The sequence below is a fragment of the Mustelus asterias genome, chromosome 2, assembly GCF_964213995.1.
Source record: "Mustelus asterias chromosome 2, sMusAst1.hap1.1, whole genome shotgun sequence".
NCBI lineage: Eukaryota > Metazoa > Chordata > Chondrichthyes > Carcharhiniformes > Triakidae > Mustelus > Mustelus asterias.
In genome coordinates, this window is record NC_135802.1 from 129,069,428 (window position 1) to 129,091,244 (window position 21,817).

General features: G+C 44.8%; 1 protein-coding gene across 2 annotated transcripts in view; it reads left to right on the plus strand.

Annotated features, from left to right (window-relative positions):
• The first annotated feature begins 16,167 nt into the window (after nt 1-16,167).
• Nucleotides 16,168-21,817, plus strand: part of dtnbp1a (dystrobrevin binding protein 1a) — a 226,876-nt gene continuing 221,226 nt past the window's right edge. For both annotated transcript variants that reach the window (XR_013500785.1, XM_078241444.1), the window contains exons 1-3: nt 16,168-16,340; nt 17,926-17,976; nt 19,635-19,685. Coding sequence is in view for 1 of the 2 variants with exons in the window: in XM_078241444.1 (XP_078097570.1) it covers nt 16,285-16,340; nt 17,926-17,976; nt 19,635-19,685 (158 nt within the window). In the remaining variant the exon portion in view is untranslated. The remainder of the gene's footprint in view (nt 16,341-17,925; nt 17,977-19,634; nt 19,686-21,817) is intronic.

Genomic DNA, 21,817 nt, shown 5'->3' on the forward strand with positions numbered 1-21,817 from the left:
ACTAAAAAAACCAGAGACCCAGGTAAGTGCAAGATGTCCCAGGACAGCGAGAGAAGGGAAGGCCTGGGGAAATCGCTGAGGGGGAGGTACTGTCTTGGGGGATAGAAAGATGGGGCGTGGGAGAAATATGGAGGTCACTATACCTTGTGGGGGGGGGGGGGGGGGGGTGGAGGGAGGAGTGGTGCAGACAGAAGTGGGCTTCTGAAGGAGACATTCACTCTCTCGCCCGAGATCTAACTTTCTTTATTGTCAAGTTTCCTCCATGAAGTTTCATTTCCCTCGGCAGCCTAAATACTGAGGCAGGGTGGAAAATGGTCTTTAAGTGGCCATTAATTGAGAGCCTCATTTGGGGCAAAGGCAGGCTTCTTGCCCAAGACCTTTCCCGCCAAAATGTTAAATTGCTTCAAGGTCAGAGTGGGTGGAACCTGGAGAGAATCCCATCCCTGCAATTTCATGCTCCCTCACCTAAAAACCCAAGCGTAATTGACAAGAGTTAGCATTTTTTTTTAAAAGGGACATCATGTTTAATCAATTTATTGGAGTTCTTAGAAGTAGCATGCGCTGTGGATAAAGTGGAGCCTATGGATGTACTGCACTTAGATATTCAAAAGGCATTTGATAAGGTGCCACATCAAATGCTTTTGCAGAAAATAAAAGCAAATGGTGTAAGAGTTAACATATTTGTGAGGACAGAAAAATTTGCTGGCTGGCAGAAAACAGGGGTCTTTTTTTGATTGGCAGGATGTGACAAGTCAAGTCCCACAAGTGTCTATGCTGGGGCCTCAACTTTTTACAATTTATATCAATGACTTGCATGAAGAGAATGAAGTCATGGTAGCTAAATATCCAGATGACACAAAGGTAGGTAGGAAAGTATGTTGTGAAGAACACATAAGAAGTTTGCAGATGGATTTAGATCGGTTGAGTGGGTAAAAATCTGGCAGATTAAGTATAATGGTGGAAAACGTAAAGCTGTTCGCTTTGGCAGGAAGAATAAAAGAGTAGAGTATTACTTAAATGGAGAATCACTGCAGAATTCTGAGGTGCAGAGGGATCTTGGTGATCTAGTGCATGAGTCAAAAAAGGTCAGTATGCAGGTGCAGCATTTAATCAAGAAGGCTAATGGAATGCTATCCTTTATTATGAGGGAAATTGAACATAAAAGCATGTTATTCTTTGGTTATACAGGACATTGGTGAGATTACATTTCAAATACCATGTACAGTTTTGGTCTCTTTATTAAAGGAAGGATGTAAATACATTGGAGCTGTTTCAGAGGAAGTTTACGAGGTCAATACCTGGAATGAGTGGGCTGTCTTATGAGAAAAGGTGGGACAGAATTAGGTTTGTTTCCGTTTAAGTTTAGAAGAGAAAGCACTGACTTAAGTGAAGTATGTAAGATCCCGAATAGTCTCGACAAGGTGGATGTGGAAAGGATGTTTCCACTTGTGGGTGAGTCCAGGACTACTGCCCTTTCAGGATGGAGATGAGAAGATTTTTTTTCCCTCAGAGATTCTGCGACTCTGGAACTCTCTGCCTCAGAAGGTGGTGTAGGTGGGGTCTGTAGAAGGGGGTATAGAGACCTCTGGGATTTTGAAGACTATTAAAACAAAGTAGAATGTTTAGAATAGGGATCACAGTGTGCCTTATATATATCGTAAGGAATCAAAGGTGCCTCACATATATATATGTATATTATACAAAGGCATTGTCTGCATAAATACATATATAATCATTGGTAGAGAATCTTGAATAAGTATAATAGATTTAAAATGTAATTTCAAATGTCTTGTAAGCTTTGGCCAAGATGCAGCCTGCCCTAAAGCATAATGGAAAACGGGCAGAACTAGACAGGCCACATTCTTTGAAAACAATAATGTGTAAAATATATTTTCTGTTATCAGCAGAAGACCATGTAGCTGCACACTACCAAGGTTTTAGAATGAATGGAGGTATTTAGCTTTTAGTTGCAGTGACTATAAATATTCAGCTTCTATTGATAAGGGGTAGCTGGCAGATAGAGGGAAATGACTCCCTCTCTGTTGCCATGACTTGCAGTTGGTGAGGGTGATACTTGAACCTACCGGATTTGCGTAGCTAAAGTTGCTAGCCAATGGGGAAGAAGAACGTCCGGGTGACCAATGAATTCCCAATTTTGCTAGAAGGTAGAATGCTATTGGCCAAGGTAAATAATGTGTACTAATGTAACTGGATCACCCAGTGTGGATGACAGGTTGGGTGGGAGAAATGAACCCTCGAAAAGGTATATATGTTTTACACATGTACTATAATGTCAGAGAAAGGTTGGATTGTTCCAGCTATCTCTCTCCCAATGCATGTTGATCAATAAAGAACATCTTCAACTGCATACTGTCTTTCGTGAGTCTTTGTATTAGCTGAGTTTGGCTCAATACATGGAAGTCATGATGTGGAGATGCCAGCATTGACTGGGGTAAACACAGGTTAAAGAGATGTGTATTGTCTCCAGACAGGACAGTTAGTGAGATTTTGCAAGCCCAGGCAAGTTGTGGGGGTTACAGATAGTGTGACATGAACCCAAAATCCCGGTTGAGGCCGTCCTCATGTGTGCAGAACTTGGCTATCAGTCTCTGCTCAACGATTTTGCGTTGTCGTGTGTCGTGAAGGCCGCCTTGGAGAATGCTTACCCAAAGATCAGAGGCCAAATGCTCGTGACCGCTGAAGTGTTCCTGTGCATGTAGATGGCGAAGTTCCTTTGTCTCGTCTGCTTGGCAGAGTTTCGCAGCTGGTCTGCATCCTGAGCACAAGTTGAGAATATGGACTTTATCTTGGTTTCCAGGATGCGGCGTTCACCAAGAACAGGAAACTTGAGAAACTCGGCATCACCACCAGCAGCAGCCAAACCTCCCCCGGTACCACAGTAGGAAACAGTACCACTGCAGTAAAGTCCATTGTCAACTTGTCAGACTACACACTTCAACCAGATGAAATCGAAGTTCTCAGCCGAGGGCTCAATTTCTGCCCCACCACCAAAATAGACCCCATCAGTCTCGCAGCGGACACAGAGGAATTCATCAGGCGAATGAGGCTGCGGGAGTTCTTCCACAAACCCCACGAGGGCAACAGCGAACACAATGAGACAGCCAATGAACCGGAACAGCCGACAGAGAGATCCACAGTGCAGCAACCGAAGAGGAAAGAGTCGAATTGGATTCCTCCGGAAGGCCGCTGCCCTCGACTTGACATGTATGCCCAAGCCGTCAGGAGGTGCGTCAACACCAGATTCATCAGCCACACTCACAAGACAGCCCCGAACATCACCCAAGCACAACGCAACGCCATCTGCGCTCTCAAGACCAACCGCAACATTGTCATCAAACCAGCAAAGGAGGGGCCATCGTCATACTGAACAGAACGGATTACTGCAAAGAAGTGTACCGACAACTAAACAACGAGGAACACTACAGACAGTTACCCGCAGATCCGACCAAAGAACACACCCGTCAACTCAACAGACTGATCAAGACCTTTGATCCGGGCCTTCAGAGCACCCTCCATGCTCTCATCCCACGTACTCCCCGCGTTGGAGATCTCTACTGCCTCCCGAAGATACACAAGGCAAACACACCCGGCCTTCCCATCGTATCGGGCAATGGGACCCTGTGCGAGAACCTCTCCGGCTACGTCGAGGGCATCCTGAGACCCATTGTACAAAGAACCCCCAGCTTTTGTCGCGACACTATGGACTTCCTACAGAAACTCAGCACACATGTAGCAGTTGAACCAGGAGCACTCCTGGTCACAATGGATGTCTCGGCACTCTACACCAGCATCCCCCACGATGACGGCATTGCTGCAACTGCCTCAGTACTCAATGCCGACAACTGCCAGTCTCCAAATGCAATTATACAACTCATCCGCTTCATTCTGGACCACAATGTCTTCACCTTCAACAACCAGTTCTTCATCCAGACACACAGAACAGCCATGGGGACCAAATTCGCACCTCAATATGCCAACATCTTCATGCACAGGTTCGAACAAGATCTCTTCACCGCACAGGACCTTCAACCGATGCTATACACTAGATACATTGATGACATTTTCTTCCTTTGGACTCATGGTGAACAATCACGGAAACAACTATATGATGACATCAGCAAGTTCCATCCCACCATCAGACTCACCATGGACTACTCTCCGGAATTGGTTGCATTCTTGGACACACGCATCTCCATCAAGGACGGTCACCTCAGCACTTCACTGTACCACAAGCCCACGGAAAACCTCACGATGCTCCACTTCTTCAGCTTCCACCCTAAATATGTTAAAGAAGCCATCCCCTATGGACAAGCCCTCCGTATACACAGGATCTGCTCAGATGAGGAGGAACGCAAAAGACACCTCCAGACGCTGAAAGATGCCCTCATAAGAACAGGATATGGCGCTCGACTCATCGATCGACAGTTCCGACACGCCACAGCGAAAAACCGCTCCTCAGAAGACAAACACGGGACACGGTGGACAGAGTACCCTTCGTCGTCCAGTACTTCCCCGGAGCAGAGAAGCTACGACAGCTTCTCCGGAGCCTTCAACATGTCATTGATGAAGATGAACATCTCGCCAAGGCCATCCCCACACCCCCATTTCTTGCCTTCAAACAACCGCACAACCTCAAACAGACCATTGTCCGCAGCAAACTACCCCAGCCTTCAGGAGAACAGTGACCACGACACCACACAACCCTGCCACAGCAACCTCTGCAAGACGTGCCGGATCATCGACATGGATGCCATAATCTCACGTGAGAACACCATCCACCAGGTACACGGTGCATACTTTTGCAACTTGGCCAACGCTGTCTACCTGATACGCTGCAGGAAAGGATGTCCCGAGGCATGCTACATTGGGGAGACCATGCAGACGCTACGACAACGGATGAATGAACACCGCTCGACAATCACCAAGCAAGACTGTCCTCTTCCTGTTGGGGAACACTTCAGCGATCACGGGCATTCGGCCTCTAATCTTCGGATAAGCGGTCTCCAAGGCGGCCTTCACGACACACGACAGCACAGAGTCGCTGAGCAGAGACTGATAGCTAAGTTCCGCACACGAGGACGGCCTCAACCAGGATCTTGGGTTCATGTCACTCTATCTGTAACCCCCACAACTTGCTTGGGCTTGCAAAATCTCACTAACTGTCCTGTCTGGAGACAATACACATCTCTTTAACCTGTGCTTAACGCTCTCTCCACTCACATTGTCTGTACCTTTAAAACTTGATTACCTGTAAAGACTCGAATTCCAACTATTATTTTGTAAATTGAGTTTGTGTCTTTATATGCCCTGTTTGTGAACAGAACTCCCACTTACCTGACGAAGGAGCAGCGCTCCGAAAGCTAGTGGCTTGTGCTACCAAATAAACCTGTTGGACTTTAACCTGGTGTTGTGAGACTTCTTACAGTCAATACATGGAACCAGATGGAAGCCCCCCAGAAAACACCCTTACAGGATCATTGAATATTTTTAAGGCGGAGGTAGATAAGATTCTTGTTAGGCAAGGGAATCAAACATTATCAGGAGTAAATGGGAATGTGGAATTCAAAACACAAACAGATCAACCATGATTTTATTGAATGGCAGAACAAGCTTGAGGGGCTAATGGCCTACTTTTGTTCCCATTTCGTATGTCTGTCATAGAGACAGGAGAAATTATGATGGGAAATGAGAAAATGGCGGAGACATTAAACAAGTATTATGGTCTACATCTTCTGGACCAGCATTGCCATTGCCTGCAAGGATTTTCCTGGCCCAATGCCACTGGCTACTTCTTCTGGGGTCTTTTGATTTTAACTGTAGCGGAAATGGGAAATGCAGCATTTCCCCTCCAAGTCCAGTGGATTGTGGTAAAGTCGGAGAAAGAAGGACACACCTCTTTTTACAGCACTAGCTGCCATGTTCAGACAAGTTTTTAGAGGTTCGCGCCTCTAATGAATGAGTGTGGATGAGTGAATGAATGACTTGAGTGACTGAATGAGTATATGAGTGAGTGAGTAGGTGGGGTGACAGGTTAGTTGGGTACATAGTGGTTGGGTGAGTAGGTAAGTGGTGGGTGAGGAGGTGGACAGTTGAATAGGTGGGTGAGTAGGTGAGGTGAGTAATCGATCCAGGGGATAATCAGGTATGTTTAGGGGTAGATTAAGGGGAGTAGGTGGAGGGGAAAATCAAGTGGACGGGGAGTAGCTTGTGGTCAAGGGGTTGTCTGATGGGTCGGAGGTAGTTGGGTCAGGAGTAGCAGTGTGGTCAGGGTGCAGTCAGGAGGTTGGGGTTAGTCAGATTGGGTCAGGTGGTAGTTGGGTGGTCGGAGCATGGTCTGAGGGTAGTCGTGTCAGGGGAGTAGTCATGTGGTTAAGGAGTAGCCAGTTGGTTGTGGGGGGAAATTAGGTTTTCATGGTTAATCAGGGCGGTAGTTGGGTGGTCAGAGAGTAGTCAGGTCAGGTTGGGTGGTAGTCATGTGGTCAAGGATAGTCAGGGGATGGTCAGGCAATTGAGTTGAATGGGTGGGGTAACTGAGTGGTTGGGGGAGGGGGGAAGTTGTGGGGAGGGCAGGTGAGTTTTGCTGTGCAATTACCCAGCTGTTAGGCCAGGTTTAAACTAACATTTCCAGGATAAGTGCACAGCCAAGTCCCATGAATGTAACCCAAATCCTGATGTGCATCTCGTAACGTGCATCTGATCGGTAAGGGAATTAGGGGTTATAGGGATCAGGCGGGTAAGTGGAACTGATCCACTTCAGATCAGCCATGATCTTATTGAATGGCGGGGCAGGCTCAAGGGGCTAGATGGCCTACTCCTGCTCCTATTTCTTATGTTCTTATCAGAAACCAGAAGATATGGGCTCTGGAAGATGTGTAAGTCTTCACAGTGGATAAAATTATAGAGCAAAAATAAAAGGTAACCAAAAGGCCAGAAAGAATGAGGAACTTAAAATAATTAATATCAGTAGAGAAAAAATGCTGGGGAAACTTGATGGATTAAAATCTCACAAATCCCCAGGACCTGATGGCCGACATCCTAAGATTCTTAAAGAGATAGCTGCAACTGTAGAGATAGTGAATGCACTGGTTCTGATTTTACAGAATTCCCTAGTTTTTAGACTTGGTCCCAATGGATTTGAAGGGGAACTATAGGCAGTTAGCTTGATATCAGTACTGGTGAGAACCCTGGAATCTGTTATTAAGGAAGTCTTAAAAGTGCATTCAGAAAATCATAGTATGATCAGACAAAGTCAACATGATTTTATGAAAACTAAATTGTGCAAGGATCTGGTACTGGTGTCTCAGCTACTTACAATCTATATTAATGACATAGATTAAGAGATTTAGAGTAATATATCTAAGTTTACTGATGATACAAAATCAGGTGAGAATGTAAACTGTGAGGAGAACACAAAAAGGCTGAAAAGAGATAAAGACAGGTTGGGCAGAAGGTAGCAGATGGAGTAATGGGGAATCGAAGATTATTCACTTTGGCAATACGATTAGAAAAGCAGAATATGTTTAAAAATGCAGCAAGTTTTTAACTATTGATGTTCAGAAGATTAAGGTATACAGTTAGTACCTAGGTATGGCAAGCAATTAGGAAGGCAAGTGGCATGTTGGCCTTTATTGTAAAGGGATTGGAGTTCAAGACTGAGAGTGTTGCTACAAATGTATAAGACTTTTGTGGTAGCGAAGTACTGTGTGCTTGGTTTCCATATGTAAGGAAGTACTTGCCTCGGAGGCAACACAGTGAAGGTTCACTGGATTGGTTCTTGGGGAGAGGGGTTGTCCTATAATGGGAAGCTGAGTAAATTGCACCCATGCTCTCTTGAGTTCAGAAAAAAAATGAGAGATGACCTCATTGAAACAAACGAGAATCTGAACGGGCTTGACAGGGTAGACACAGAGAGATTGTTTCCCCTGGTTGGAAACCAAGCTGTACTGTCTGGAGACAATACACATCTCTTTAACCTGTGTTGAATGCTCCCTCCACCCACATTGTCTGTGCATTTAAGACCTGGCTGGCTGTAGAGATTTGCATTCTAATCAGTATTCTGTAATTTGATTTCTGTGTCTGTGCCCTGTTTGAGAACAGAGACCACTCCATCTGACGAAGGAGCATTGCTCCGAAAGCTTATGGTATTTGCTACCAAATAAACCTGTTGGACTTTAACCTGGTGTTGTGAGACTTCTTACTGTGGAAAATCTAGAACACAGTGGGCAGTCTCAGTTTAAACAGTTGATCATTTACGACTGAGAATGAAGAGCAATTTCTTCAAAGTATTATAAATCTTTGGAATTCTCTTCCCAAGAGGGTTGTGGATGCTTCATTGTTGAGTATATTTAAAGCTGAGATAGACAGATTGTTTATCTCTCAGGGAATCAAAAGTTATGGGGATTGGGTGGGGAAGTTTTTTTAAAAATGTGTTCTTTCACAGGATGTGGCCATTGTTGGCTAGGCCAGCATTTATTGCTCATCCCTAAAGTGAGTTAAAGGATCAGCCATGTTTCCCTCATGTGGGAATATAGACCTAGTGGGGACAGTTTAAAAATAAGGGGTAACTCATTTAAAACTGAGATGAGGAGGAATTTCTTCTCTCCATCGTCTTTGCAATTCTTGCCTCCATCCCCTGAGAGCAGTGGAGACTGGATCATTGAATGTATCCAAGGCTGAGTTACACAGATTTTTGATCTATATGGGTGGTCAAGGTTATTGGCGGCAGGTGGAAAAATTGAGTTAAGGCCTCAATCATATCAGCCATAATCCTATTGAATAGAAGAGAACGGTCAAGGAGTCGCATGGACTACTCTTATTTCATCCTTCCAGCAGTCATGAAAACACTTTTATTCATAATTTCATACTGACTACCTTCCTCTTTCTACTTTTTTCATGTTACATATTCACTCCTTCATATCAACCATAATCTTTGGACCGGGACAGGTGGCTTTTCAGCCAGATGCCCTTCCTGTTGTTAACCTTCCCATTTATCTCAGCTAGGGAACAGCACCAATGGACTGAGACTTGCATTGTTCATGGACCAGGACTGAAACCTAGGGTATCCAGCTCAGAAGCAGGGGAGCTACCCAGTGAACTGCTCCAGCTCCCTCCACAATTAATCAAAGTTTTTATTGAAAAATGTCACAAAACTGACTTACTTGGATAAATCAAATGTTGCAATGATGTAGAAAGTTAAGGCACAACTTTCAAGAGCTGTTTTTTTTATCTTAGCTGATGTGGGGATTGTTAACGTTGACACTTGAAACAAAGATAAAGCAAGTTTCAATTCCTTCACTTTGAGCAGAATATTAAACATTTTAAAAATATGTATTAGTAGCTATTGGGATAAAATGATGCTTTGGTGGAACTGTGTCAAGGTAGCACAAACATGTACAAACAGTAACAATGCCAATAACCTAAAGAAAAACAGAATCTACCAATTAAATCCAAATGGCAGCTAGATTTTTCTGAAAATGTAACTATGGATATGTTTTGTGTCCCTTATTCATTTAGAATTTGAACAAAACTGCATACTTCAATTACTTGCAACTTCTCATAGAATATATAATTGGTTGCCAGCCAATAGAAAGACAATTAATTCCGTATCGAAAAGCTCAAACAGCTGTGCATCATAACCTCTGTCATCAGTGGGATAATAAAAAAATTTAAATGCATGTCATGCAGCAAAGTGAGAATCACTTAATAATATGGTAGTGATTCTCACAGACAGCAATTAATTTTTAAACAGAGAAGTTCAAGGATAGACCCTTGATAATCAATTTGTAGGTTTCCTTGAATTCTCAGTAATTTATTATTTTTAAGGACTCAGGGATGACATAAAGAATTGCTAGTTGGTGGAGGTTGGGTGTGGAAAATGTGCCAAGTTACATTAGGAAGGTCAATAACTCCAATGATTGATGTGAGCTGAGCATTTCCATTTTATTATACCTTGCCTGTATGGTACAATAAAAATGAATAAGTTCTGACAAACATGGTCAGTGGATATTATCTCCAGTTCTTGATATCAGCATCTCTTTGGATTAAAAGTAAGCAATGTATTAGTTTATAGATGTGGTAGAAGTTGTAAGAAATTTTGTTATAGATTTAGCCACTTATAATAATCATGTTTTGGGTTCCACAAAATGAGGTATTCATGAAACCAAAGACTGAGAATTCACACAAGATCTAATTATGGCTACATTGTGGTTTTATCCACTTTTTTTCTGTCAGGAACAGCTGCTTTGGCTTTCTTAAAATGATTCTATTACTACACAGATAAAACAAATTCAGGCGCAATGTTGTCATATTCTCTGGTTCAGTGGAACCATATGCTCCCTTAAGCAGTCAGAATTTCTCAATTTTATGGCTATTAAATCTCACTGCCCTAAATCTAATTAAGCATGCAGGTGGTGAAGAAGGCAAATGGTATGTTGGCCTTCATAGTGAGAGAATTTGAGTATAGGAGCAGAGATGTTTGCTGCAGTTCCACAGGACCATGGTGAAACCACATCTAGTATATTATGTGCAGTTTTGGTCTCCTTATCTGAGGAACGATGTTCTAGCTATGGATAGAGTGCAGGAATCCCAGACTGATTCCTGGGATAGCGGGACTGATGTACGAGGAGAGATTGAATCAGTTAGGATGATATTCACTTGAGTTTAGAAGAATGAGGGAGGAATCTCATAGAAACCTATTAAATTCTAATAGGATTGGCAGGATAGATGGAGGATGTTCCCGATCGCCGGGGTGTGTGTGTGTGTGTGTGGTCCAGAACCAGGGGTCGCAGTCTAAGGATACGGGATAAACCATTTAGGGCTGAGATGAGGAGAAATTTCTCCACCCAGAGTGGTGAGCCTGTGGAATTCTCTACTACAGAAAGCAGTTGAGGCCAAAAAAATGTATGCTTTCAAGGAGTTAGTTATAACTCTTGGGGCTAAAGGGATCAAAGAAAATGAGGAAAAAGCGGGAACACGTTACTGAGTTGGATGGTCAACCATGATCATAATGAATGGCAGAGCCAGTTCGAAGACCCAAACGACCTACTCCTGCTCCGATTTCCTATGTTTCCATCTACACATATGATGGGATAACTTAAGAATATGAATTGGATTGGATACTCATAACTTTCAAATGTATATTTCCTCGAGCTCTTCAAAGCAAACCAACAAACACTTAGTGAGATGAGACATAATGTCAGTGATTATGTTTCATTTTCCATCAGGAAAATATAAAGAACATAAATTGCAATCAGATTGATTTCTTTTCAAGAAAACTAACATGATAATATAAAAATAATAAACAACTTTCTTTAGTGTCATTTTGTTTGACTAAAAGCTAATTTTCTAATTCATATCTCCTTTATTATATGCCCGTTAGATCATTTGGTCAGAATTTATTGTCTCCCAGGTGAATAGACCGGGATGTTTTCGGGGGCCTGGCAAAACAGTGAGGGGTCATTTGGGCCAGTTCCTCAGTCCAGCCTCTGGGGCATTTTTCAGTGGAGGGATTGTATGTAAGTATAGAATCCCTACAGTGCAGAAAGAGGCCATTCAGCACGTCGAGTATGCACCGACCTTTCGACACAGCATCCCACCCAGGCCCTATCCCTATACCCCATGTATCTAGCCCACTAATCCTCCTAAACCACATATCCAGAGACAGTGAGGGGCAATTTAGCATGGCCAATCCACATAACCTGCTATTCTTTGGACTGTGGGAGGAAACCGGCACACCCAGACGAAACCCACGCCAGACAAGGGGAGAATGTGCAAACTCCACACAGGATGTGGATTGGCTTTCTGCTCTGAGGAGGACATCCGATTAGAACAATTTAAAGGCCTTATTAGTTTTACTGCACGATCTGCATTTCATCAATGCTGGAATGGTCACTCTGCCATGTGGGCAGGCTGCCAACTTAATGTAGACAGTTTGATTTTGAATTGATTTATTAGTGTCACATGTATTAGCATGCAGTGAAAAGTATTATTTCTTGCACGCTATACAAAGCATGACGTCAAAATGCCACCCCTACTACTTTCCACGGGAGTTCACCTCTGTTATCCTGATGGCAGTTTACATCCCACCCCATGCAGACGTGAAGATCGCGCTGGACGAAATATACATCACTACGAATAGCCTTGAGACGAAACATCCCGAGGCCTTGTTCATCGTGGCCGGGGACTTCAATCACGCCAAGCTCAAGAGCGTACTACCAAGTTACCACCAACACATCTCCTGCTCCACCAGAGGCCCAAACATCCTAGACCACTGCTACACAAATATCAAACATGCCTACCGCTCTATCGCCCGCCCACGCTTTGGCAAATCAGACCACAAGGCCGTGCTCCTGCTCCCAGCTGACAAGCAAAAACTGAAGTGGGAGAATCCATCAAAGAGAGTCATGCAATGTTGGTCTGAGGAATTGGATGATCTTCTACAGGGCTGCTTGGAGTCAATGGACTGGTCAGTTTTTAAAAACTCTGCGACCAGCCTGAACGAGTACGCCACTACAGTAACTAACTTCATTAGTAAGTGTGTAGAAGACTGCGTGCCAAAGAAGCAAATCCGTGTGTTCCCCAACCGGAAACCATGGATGAACAGGCATATCCACTGCTTGCTGAAGTCCAGGTCTGAGGCATTCAAGTCAGACAACACTGACCTATACAAGAAAGCCAGATATGACCTAAGGAGATCCATCAAAGATGCCAAAAGACAATACCGGACCAAGCTAGAGTCCCAGGCTAGCCACACCAACACCCGCCGACTATGGCAAGGTCTGCAAGACATAACAGGCTACAAGATGAAGGCATGTAAAATCGCCGGCTCCAACGCACCCCTCCTTGATGAGCTCAATGCATTCTACGCCCGTTTTGAGCAAGAGGTCAGCAAGAGCATGCCCTCCACCCTGGAAGCTCTGGATGAACCTGTATCTGGGGTCACCATTGCAGATGTCAGAGCAGCTTTCTTGAAGGTCAACTCACGGAAAGCAACTGGCCCAGATGGGGTACCCGGACGTGCACTCAGATCCTGCGTGGATCAGCTGGCGGAGGTATTCACAGGGCGGCACGGTAGCACAGTGGTTAGCACTGCTGCTTCTCAGCTCCAGGGACCTGGGTTCGATTCCCGGCAAGGGTCACTGTCTGTGTGGAGTTTGCACATTCTCCTCGTGTCTGCGTGGGTTTCCTCCGGGTGCTCCGGTTTCCTCCCACAGTCGAAAGATGTGCGGGTTAGGTTGATTGGCCATGCTAAAAATTGCCCCTTAGTGTCCTGAGATGCGTAGGTTAGAGGGATTAGTGGGTGGGATATGAGGGTAGGGCCTGGGTGGGATTGTGGTCGGTGCAGACTCGATGGGCCGAATGGCCTCTTTCTGTGCTGTAGGGTTTCTATGATTTCTATGATTCTATTCTATGACATCTTCAACCTCTCTTTACAACAATCTGAGGTCCCTATCTGCTTCAAGAAGACGACCAAGCAGCGTGCCTTAATGACTATTGGCCGGTGGCTCTGACATCCATCATTATGAAATGCTTCGAAAGGTTAGCCATGGCACGAATCAATGCCAGCCTCCCGGACTACCTGGATCCACTGCAGTTTGCCTACTGCCGCAACAGATCCACAGCAGACACCATTTCCCTGGCCCTGCACTCCACCCTAGAACACCTAGATAACAAGGACACCTATGTCAGACTCCTATTTATTGACTACAGCTCAGCCTTCAACACCATTATTCCCACAAAACTCATCTCCAAACTCCATGGCCTGGGCCTCGGCACCTCCCTCTGCGACTGGATCCTGAACTTCCTAACTCAAAATGTAGTGTTACAGTCATAGCTCGGATGTAGAGAAAGATCAACTTAATGCAAGGTAGGTCCATTCAAACGTCTGATGGCAGCAGGGCAGAAGCTGTTCTTGAGACAGTTGGTGCGTGACCTCAGACGTTTGTATCTTTTTCCTGACAGAAGGTGGAAGAGAGAATGTCCGGGGTGCGTGGGGTCCTTAATTATGCTGGCTGCTTTGCTGAGGCAGCGGGAGGTGTAGACAGAGTAAATGGATGGAAGACTGGTTTATGTGATGGATTGGGCTACATTCATGACCTTTGGTAGTTTCTTGCGGTCTTGGGCAGAGCAGGAGCCATACCAAGCTGTGATACAATCAGAAAGAATGCTTTCTATGGTGCATCTGTGAAAGGTGGTGAGAGTCTTAGCTGACATGCCAAATTTCCTTTGTCTTCTGAGAAAGTAGAGGCGTTGGTGGGCTTTCTTAACTATAGTGTCAGCATGTGGGGTGGGGAGGCGGGGTGCAACCAGGACAGGTTGTTGGTGATCTGGACACCTAAAAATTTGAAGCTCTCATCCCTTTCTACTTTGTCCCCATTGGTATAGACAAGGGCATACTCTCCTCTACGCTTCCTGAAGTCGATGACTATCTCCTTCATTTTGTTGACATTGAGGGAGAGATGATTGTCATTGCACTAGTTCACCAGATTCTTTATTTCATTCCTGTACTCTGTCTTGTCATTGTTTGAGATCTGTCCCACTATGGTGGTATTGTCAGCAAACTTGAAAATCAAATTGGAGGGGAATTTGGCCGCACAGTAATGAGTGTATAAGGGGTATAGTAGGGGGTTGAGAACACAGCCTTGTGGGGCACCGGTGTTGAGGATGATCGTGGAGGAGGTGCTGTTGCCGATTGTTACTGATTGTGGTCTGTGAGTTAGGAAGTTCAGAATCCAGTCGCAGAGGGAGTGTCTCTGTGGGAGGATGTGGTGGGATGCCAGTGGCTTCCAGATTCCCCAAGGCCTCAATGGTCTCCACGGAGACATTTCCCCTCCAATGCAACCCTGTGATTTTTTAATTTTCTTTTTAAAAACTTACCTTCCAGAGCCTTGAGGGCTCCTTCCATCCCTGGGTATGCTGCTGATTAGTTATTGGGCCACTGTTTGGACAGGCAACATCAAGGGAGCCTACCTGCCATCGCATCCATATTAGGAGACCACATGTGGCGTAATTGGCAAGGTGTTCCCACTACCTGCCTATTAATTTTTCATCCTCATTTCCACATTTCATCAAGGTCTCCTCCCTCCCTATCTCTGTACTCTCCTGTAGTCGAGAACCTCTGAGATCTCCACACTGCTCTAACTCTTGAGTATTCTCGGTGTTGATCGCGCTACCACTGATGCCCTTGTCTTCAAACGCCAAGATCCTAAGTTCTGGAATTCCCCCACTTGCTAAACCTCCCCGCCTCCCTTTAAAATCTAACATTTCGACCATCTATGTGGCCCGGTGTCAAATTCGGTTTGAAAAAGTTCCCGTAAAGCACCTTGGGGCGTTTTATTCCATTCAAGGGACTATATAAATACAAACCGTTGCTGTCATGGGCAAAGTACAATTTTTAAAAATATCCAGTAAGAAGGCGAACGTCAGAGACTCGATCGCGGTTCGTGCAGGGCTGGGCCTAACAAAGCGACAATACCTGCGCAGCGGCTCTTCACAGAGCAGGCCGCGACCACTGCTGCTCCAGTCCAGTGGGTCGCCAGGAGACGGGTCCCAGTGCGGAGCGGGAAGTGTGTGTACAGCTGACACGCCCCTTCCCCCGCACGCTCCTACCACTAGAAGCCAGAGACCTGCCCCTCCCCCACCGCGAGCCAGTGTCCCGCCCCTCCCTCACCGCGAGCCGGAGTCCCGCCCCTCTCCCACCACGCCAGCCGGAGTCCCGCCCCTCCCCAAGCCGGAGTCCCGCCCCTCCCCGGACCGCGAGCCGGAGTCCCGCCCCTCCCCCCCACGCGAGCCGGAGTCCCGCCCCTCCAGCCGCGCGAGCTGGAGACCCGCCCCTCCCCCACCGCGAGCCGGAGTCCCGCCCCTCTCCCACCGCGAGCCGGAGTCCCGCCCCTCCCCCCCACGCGAGCCGGGGTCCCGCCCCTCCAGCCGCGCGAGCGAGAGACCTGCCCCTCCCCCACCGCGAGCTGGGGTCCCGCCCCTCTCCCACCACGCCAGCCGGAGTCCCGCCCCTCCAGCCGGAGTCCCGCCCCTCCCCGGACCGCGAGCCGGTGTCCCGCCCCTCCCCCCCCACGCAAGCCGGAGCCCCGCCCCGCCCCCCCACGCGATCCGGAGCCCCGCCCCGCCCCTCCCCCACCGCGAGCAGGAGACTCGCCCCGCCCCTATCGGGAGCCGGAGGCGGGAGCTGTCAGTCAGGTGTTGCTGGTCCAGGATGGCTTGTTTACGACGGCCCAGACCCGCACTCGGGCAGCGTTAGGAGCCGGAAAGATGTTTGAGAATTTCAAAGAGCGGCTGCTGAGTGCGCAGCAGGACCTCAGCAGCGGGTAGGAAAGGATGCGGCACAGAGGCCGGGTTGTTTCCGATAGAAAGCCGGGCCTCGGGCTGGGGGACTCTCCTTCGCAATGAGGGAGGCACCGGGTTCAGTCACATTTCTACTGACTTTTTAAACATAGAATTTAAATAAAATCGTCAGATTTATTGGTGACAACCAGTCGCTATGACTAATCTATAGATAAAGGTATCGGTGTAATTGCGAAATTCACCTACTTTCTGTAAGTTTATTACAAGTTTCAGTTTCATCATAAAAAAACTACATGGTTTTCAGTACAATTACAGAAATATGCCTGGGAAGAGTCTGTGCACATTAAAAGTAAAATATTTATGAACCTGAGTTTCCGAGCTTACACTTCCTGTGTGTTTTGTGAATCTTGAGTTAAATCGTGTGATAATCATGTGAGGGCAGAGCTGTTGGCACAAGCTTTAGCTACTCAGCGAGTGAAACTCCAAAAGCTGCTAGGAAACTTAATTCTTCGGACAGTTGCTCACACTGTTCCTCTGTTGATTGCTGAAGGTTTGTGAGCTGCATGACACGATTGATTTCCTGCTGGGTAGAAACTTCCCTATGACGAGCTAAGAAGTTGCGTGGGTAAATTTACTGCAAGTTTCATCTTTCCATCAGTGCAGAAAACTAGTTTATTAAGGTATATGAGCTGTTAACAGCATAGATCAAGATACCCACGTCGGATCAAAACTTATCGACGTATATAAAATTTTAAAAGGGATTGATAAATTAATGTAGACAAAATATTTCCTCTTATGGGGCAATCTAGAACAGGAGGTCACAGTTATGGTTGAGAGGCAGTAGATTTAAAACTGAGATGAAGAGGAACTACTCGCAGAGGGTGGTGAATTTGTGGAACTCGCTCCCCCATAGCACGGTGGAGTCTGAACCGTTGAATGGTTTTAAGAAGGAGATGGATATATTTCTAATAAGAAAGGAATAAGGGGATGGGGGGGGGGGGTGAATCTGAGACCAGGGAAAGATCAGTCATGATCTGAATGAGTGGTGGAGCAGGCTCAAAGGGCTGAATTTGCCTACTTCTGCTCCTAATTCCTATGTTCGAACAATGTTTATACCCTATGAAGGAAATGAATTTTTAAAAAATCCTGTGAGAACTTGGTAATTGAGCAAACTGTTAGAAGGTAGCAATTTGGCAATATTTCCACAAATGACCATGGAAACAGTATATCAGGTTGCAAATATCACTGGCTCAAAGTATGGTACAAGTCAGTGGTGTTCGAACTTTTGTTTTGTGGCTGATCTAAAGTGAATATTGACAGTCCCATGGGTCCATTACGCTGAAACCTTTGAAAGGAGACAGTGCAATACTTGTGCAGTCACTTGTTTGACCTCCAAATAGTATTTACATACCATTGGGAATTTCTAAATGTTTGCTCGTTTCCCTTATAACTGTTATTTTCGTAAAGAATTGCAAGTACATAATGAAAGAGAAAAATAACTGCAAGCCTGAGACATGAATCAAATTTGCTTCTGGTACTGTTTTAACATTTGTTGTACAGTTATCTGCATCTATTATATATTAAATGTTTGCTTGTCTTTAATTTCAGTTTAAAGACATTGAGTGACAAATCTAAAGAAGTAAAAATTAAGAAGCCAAGGTAATCATGTCTTCTCTCAACAACTTTTTGATATACAGTAACTAGCTTTTTTTGAATTTGAAAGCAGTCAATAACACTAATATTTGGCAGCGGCTGTAAGATGTCATTTTATCTACGTGAGAAAATTCTAATACTTCGAATACTCTGACCTTTTTTGTGCTGTGGAAAATTATTTTGACATTGAACACAAGGCATTTAATCAGCTACATTTATAATCATTTCACACATTTCTGCAAGTTGTGGAAGATTTCCAGAAAAAAAAGATTAGTAACAGACATTTTATGGCATCATTCCAAAGTTTGCAAAACAAAATAGAAACAAATTCCTAAGAGCTTTAATGTATTGTAAATATTGGAATGCCTGTTATGTGATTGTAGCAGCAGATCCACATAACAATGGTTATGTGGAACTCCGTTCAGTCATTTTCCTACAATGGAAGGATGGCAATTGTTTGACCTGTTCAATTTGTTATAGCATAGCTGGAAGAATATGAAGGGATTCAGTATTGGATTGTATAGAAATTTGTTCTGTTTTTTTATGGGCTGGTAACAAAAATTTCCCAAACTCATATTATAAATGGTTTGCTGCAGCGGCATTGACTTTTAGTGTTCAACTCTTTTCTTTTAACGTATAATCTGACTGCTGCTTCTTTCCCTTCTCCATGTCCACCAAGCCACTGCCCTGGGATTTTCCCCACCCTATAGCACTAAACACGCACCTTTCCCTGAGTTTTCTTCTGTCTTCGCTCATGTTCTCTCTGAGCTCACTTCATCCATGAGATTCCCTGGATCCTATCCCCACTAAAGTGCCGATCATCCAATTTCCCTTCTTGGTCCCACTTTTAGCTGACATTGCATTTGTGGATGTTGCATTTTTTTGAGTGAGGTTGAGGAAGTTGATGGCAGTCTTGAAAGGAAGTTGCACAATATCTAAAGCGGAGACCCATCTACCAAGTTAGCTAGCATGGAAGCCGGAAATCAATGTTGAGTGATCAATTCAGTGAGACTGTGGTCAAGTGAACATGAAGTGAGTTTTCATGGATTGGATGAGCATGGAGAGGCCATGAGGGCTGATTTCAGGTATCTAGTTGTTGGATTTACAAACCTGTGTGAACTTTTGTTTTTGATAATCCAGGAGTTTTCCCTGCCTTTATTATTAGCATACTTACTAGAGTGAATCTCTGACACACTTGAACATTGCAGAGTCCCTCAGCGTGATTCACTCTGCAAAGCAGGAGGCGGAGCCTATTCCTGCCCAAGAGGCCGGCAGCCTAGTGCTGAGTGGGCCACTGCGCATGCCCCAATCTGTCAGAGTGGAGATCACAGTGATTCCTGATCGCTGGCCTTCCAATCCCCCTAACCCCCGATCGCTGGCCTTCCGGACCTCTCCGGGCCAGCCCCTATGTGTCTTCCCCCACTCAATGGCCAGCTCTGATCTCTGTGTGCACCCCCCACCCACTTCTGGGTTTCAGTGTGGAGCTGAAAAAGCACCTCGGTCGCAAACCTCGCTACACGTCATCTGGTGTCCCCCACCAGCGCAATGGGCTGGGAGAATCCCAGCCTATTTCTTCAAAAATTTGAAACTTTACAGTAATAAACCAGTTGTGATCATTTTGTTTCTCTTTGAAATATCCCAACATTTCTAATTTGTTTTCACAGCAGCACAGATGGCTTGCCAAAGTTTACTGCAGGAGCTGAGTTACTAAGCAGGTAAGGTTAGCTAAATTTCTTTGAAGTTGAATGTTGTAAAATCCATGGCATAATCCACAGCATAAATTTATATGACTGTGCAATTTTATTAGTAAGGAATTTTCTGCTTGCTTGCTTGTGCCATAAGCAAAAGGACCATACAGATTTTTTGTAATGCTCAATACAGCAAAGAAAAAAGTTGAAATTCCCAAATTTAGAGTCCTCTGGGTATCAGGGAACGTACATGGTTGGATAAGACAATAAAAGGAAGCTCATGTCAGAGACAGAATGCAGTACTGCAGAAGACTTAAGCAAATAGAATGTGCAGGAGTGAAGTTTAAAAAAAATTAGGGAAGCAAAGTCCAAAGATGTGCGGGTTAGGTTGATTGGCCATACTAAAATTGCCCCTTAGTGTCCTGAGACGCGTAGGTTAGAGGGATTAGCAGGTAAATGTGAAGGGATGTGGGAGTAGGGCCTGGTCGGTGCAGACGCGATGGTTCGAATGGCTGTTTCTGCACTGCAGGGTTTCTATGTTTCTATGTTTCAAAGCGATGCCATGAAATAATATTGGCAAGTAAAATCAAGGAAAACCTAAAATTGTTTGATAAATACATAAAGAGCAAGGTAATAAATTAGGAAAGAGCAAGCTTGATTAGGCAACACTAAGGTAAAATGCAAGTGGAGGTAGAAGATGTGGTTATGGTTAAATACTTTGCATTTGTCTGCACAAATGAGGAAGAAGTATGTGAAATATTGGAGTGGAGGAACATGGGAGGAAATATTAAACAGCTGAACATGTTTGAAAATGGATTCAATCATCAAGCTCCAATGAAGTCAATCTCAGGCTGTTAATAGAAGCAATGGAGGTAATAGTGGAGGATCTGACCATGATTTTTCAATTTCTGTGGCTCCTGCTGGTATTAAACCAAAAAAGGGAGTGGGGGGGGGGGGGGGGGGGGGGGGGACAGCATGGGAAAAAGAAAGGGACAGCTTCCCTTTCTTCACCTCCCCCCCCCCCCCCCCCCCCGACCTCTCTCCCTCCCTCCCTACCTACCCCTCTGTTCCTGTCCCTCTCCCTCCCCCCTCTTCCAATAATTGCAAGGGTGTTAGAAAAACCCATTTCCGTGCTGCATCTCTGTCAGCAGTCCTGGATCGTCTTTTCTAGAATTACACCTCAGTGTCAGTCCAGGCAAGAGTTGTCAGATTATTTGTGATAATGCATCATAGCTGTTTGTGTTTTCACCTGATGTCCAAACATCATTTTTTTGAGTCACTACATAGAAATCATGAGCATGAACCATGATTGATTATGTTAAAGTACGTAAGTAGTCTAAAAAAGACTACTAGACCGAGTATGCAACAATCTGTCTCATATCATTTCTAAAATTAATATTTTATGTTTTAAAAGTCAGATACTGTTGCCGTATTTGAAATTTGTCATTCCAAGCAGAGTTATCTACCAACTTCTCAAATGTCTATCTACTCCAAAGTATACATGCCAACTTCTAATTTTCCTGTCTCTTAATTAGAACACCGTATCTAATATTGGTCTACCAGCAACTCATTGTCTAACTATCGATCTTTTGATTGCTAGGCTTTGCTTCTTATAGCATTTTGACACACGTTGAATAACCGGGTACATCTGAAATTTATTCATAGATTTCAGTCATACACTTTCTTGGAGACAATGGACTGCACAAGAAAAGGTGAACATTTTTGAAGTGCAGTTGAGATGTTTTTAACTCGCTAATCCATGCAATTTTTAATAACTAAATTAATTCTGGTATTCATTTTAGTGCAGCATCGTATCTGCCACAGCAGCTCAACCCATGATCAAACTTAAATTCCTACAGTTTTAAACTGCAGGTTTGCCGTCAGTGGGGCTCCATGTAAATTAATAGTCCTCGTGAACTTTGTTGCAATCCCGAGAGGTTTGTTTCCTGTAGTACAATGGTTTCCAAATAGTTGATCGCGATTGACTGATCGATCCTGGAGTCTCAAAGATGATTATCATTGGCTGCTGAAATGCGCGAATCTCAGGCTTCTTGTGATGACAAGTGAATCAGTTTATTGACTGTTGGACTGCACCAAAATGCGCGGAACTCAGGCTTCTTGTGATAATGAGCGCATCCATTCATTGACTGCAGAATCGC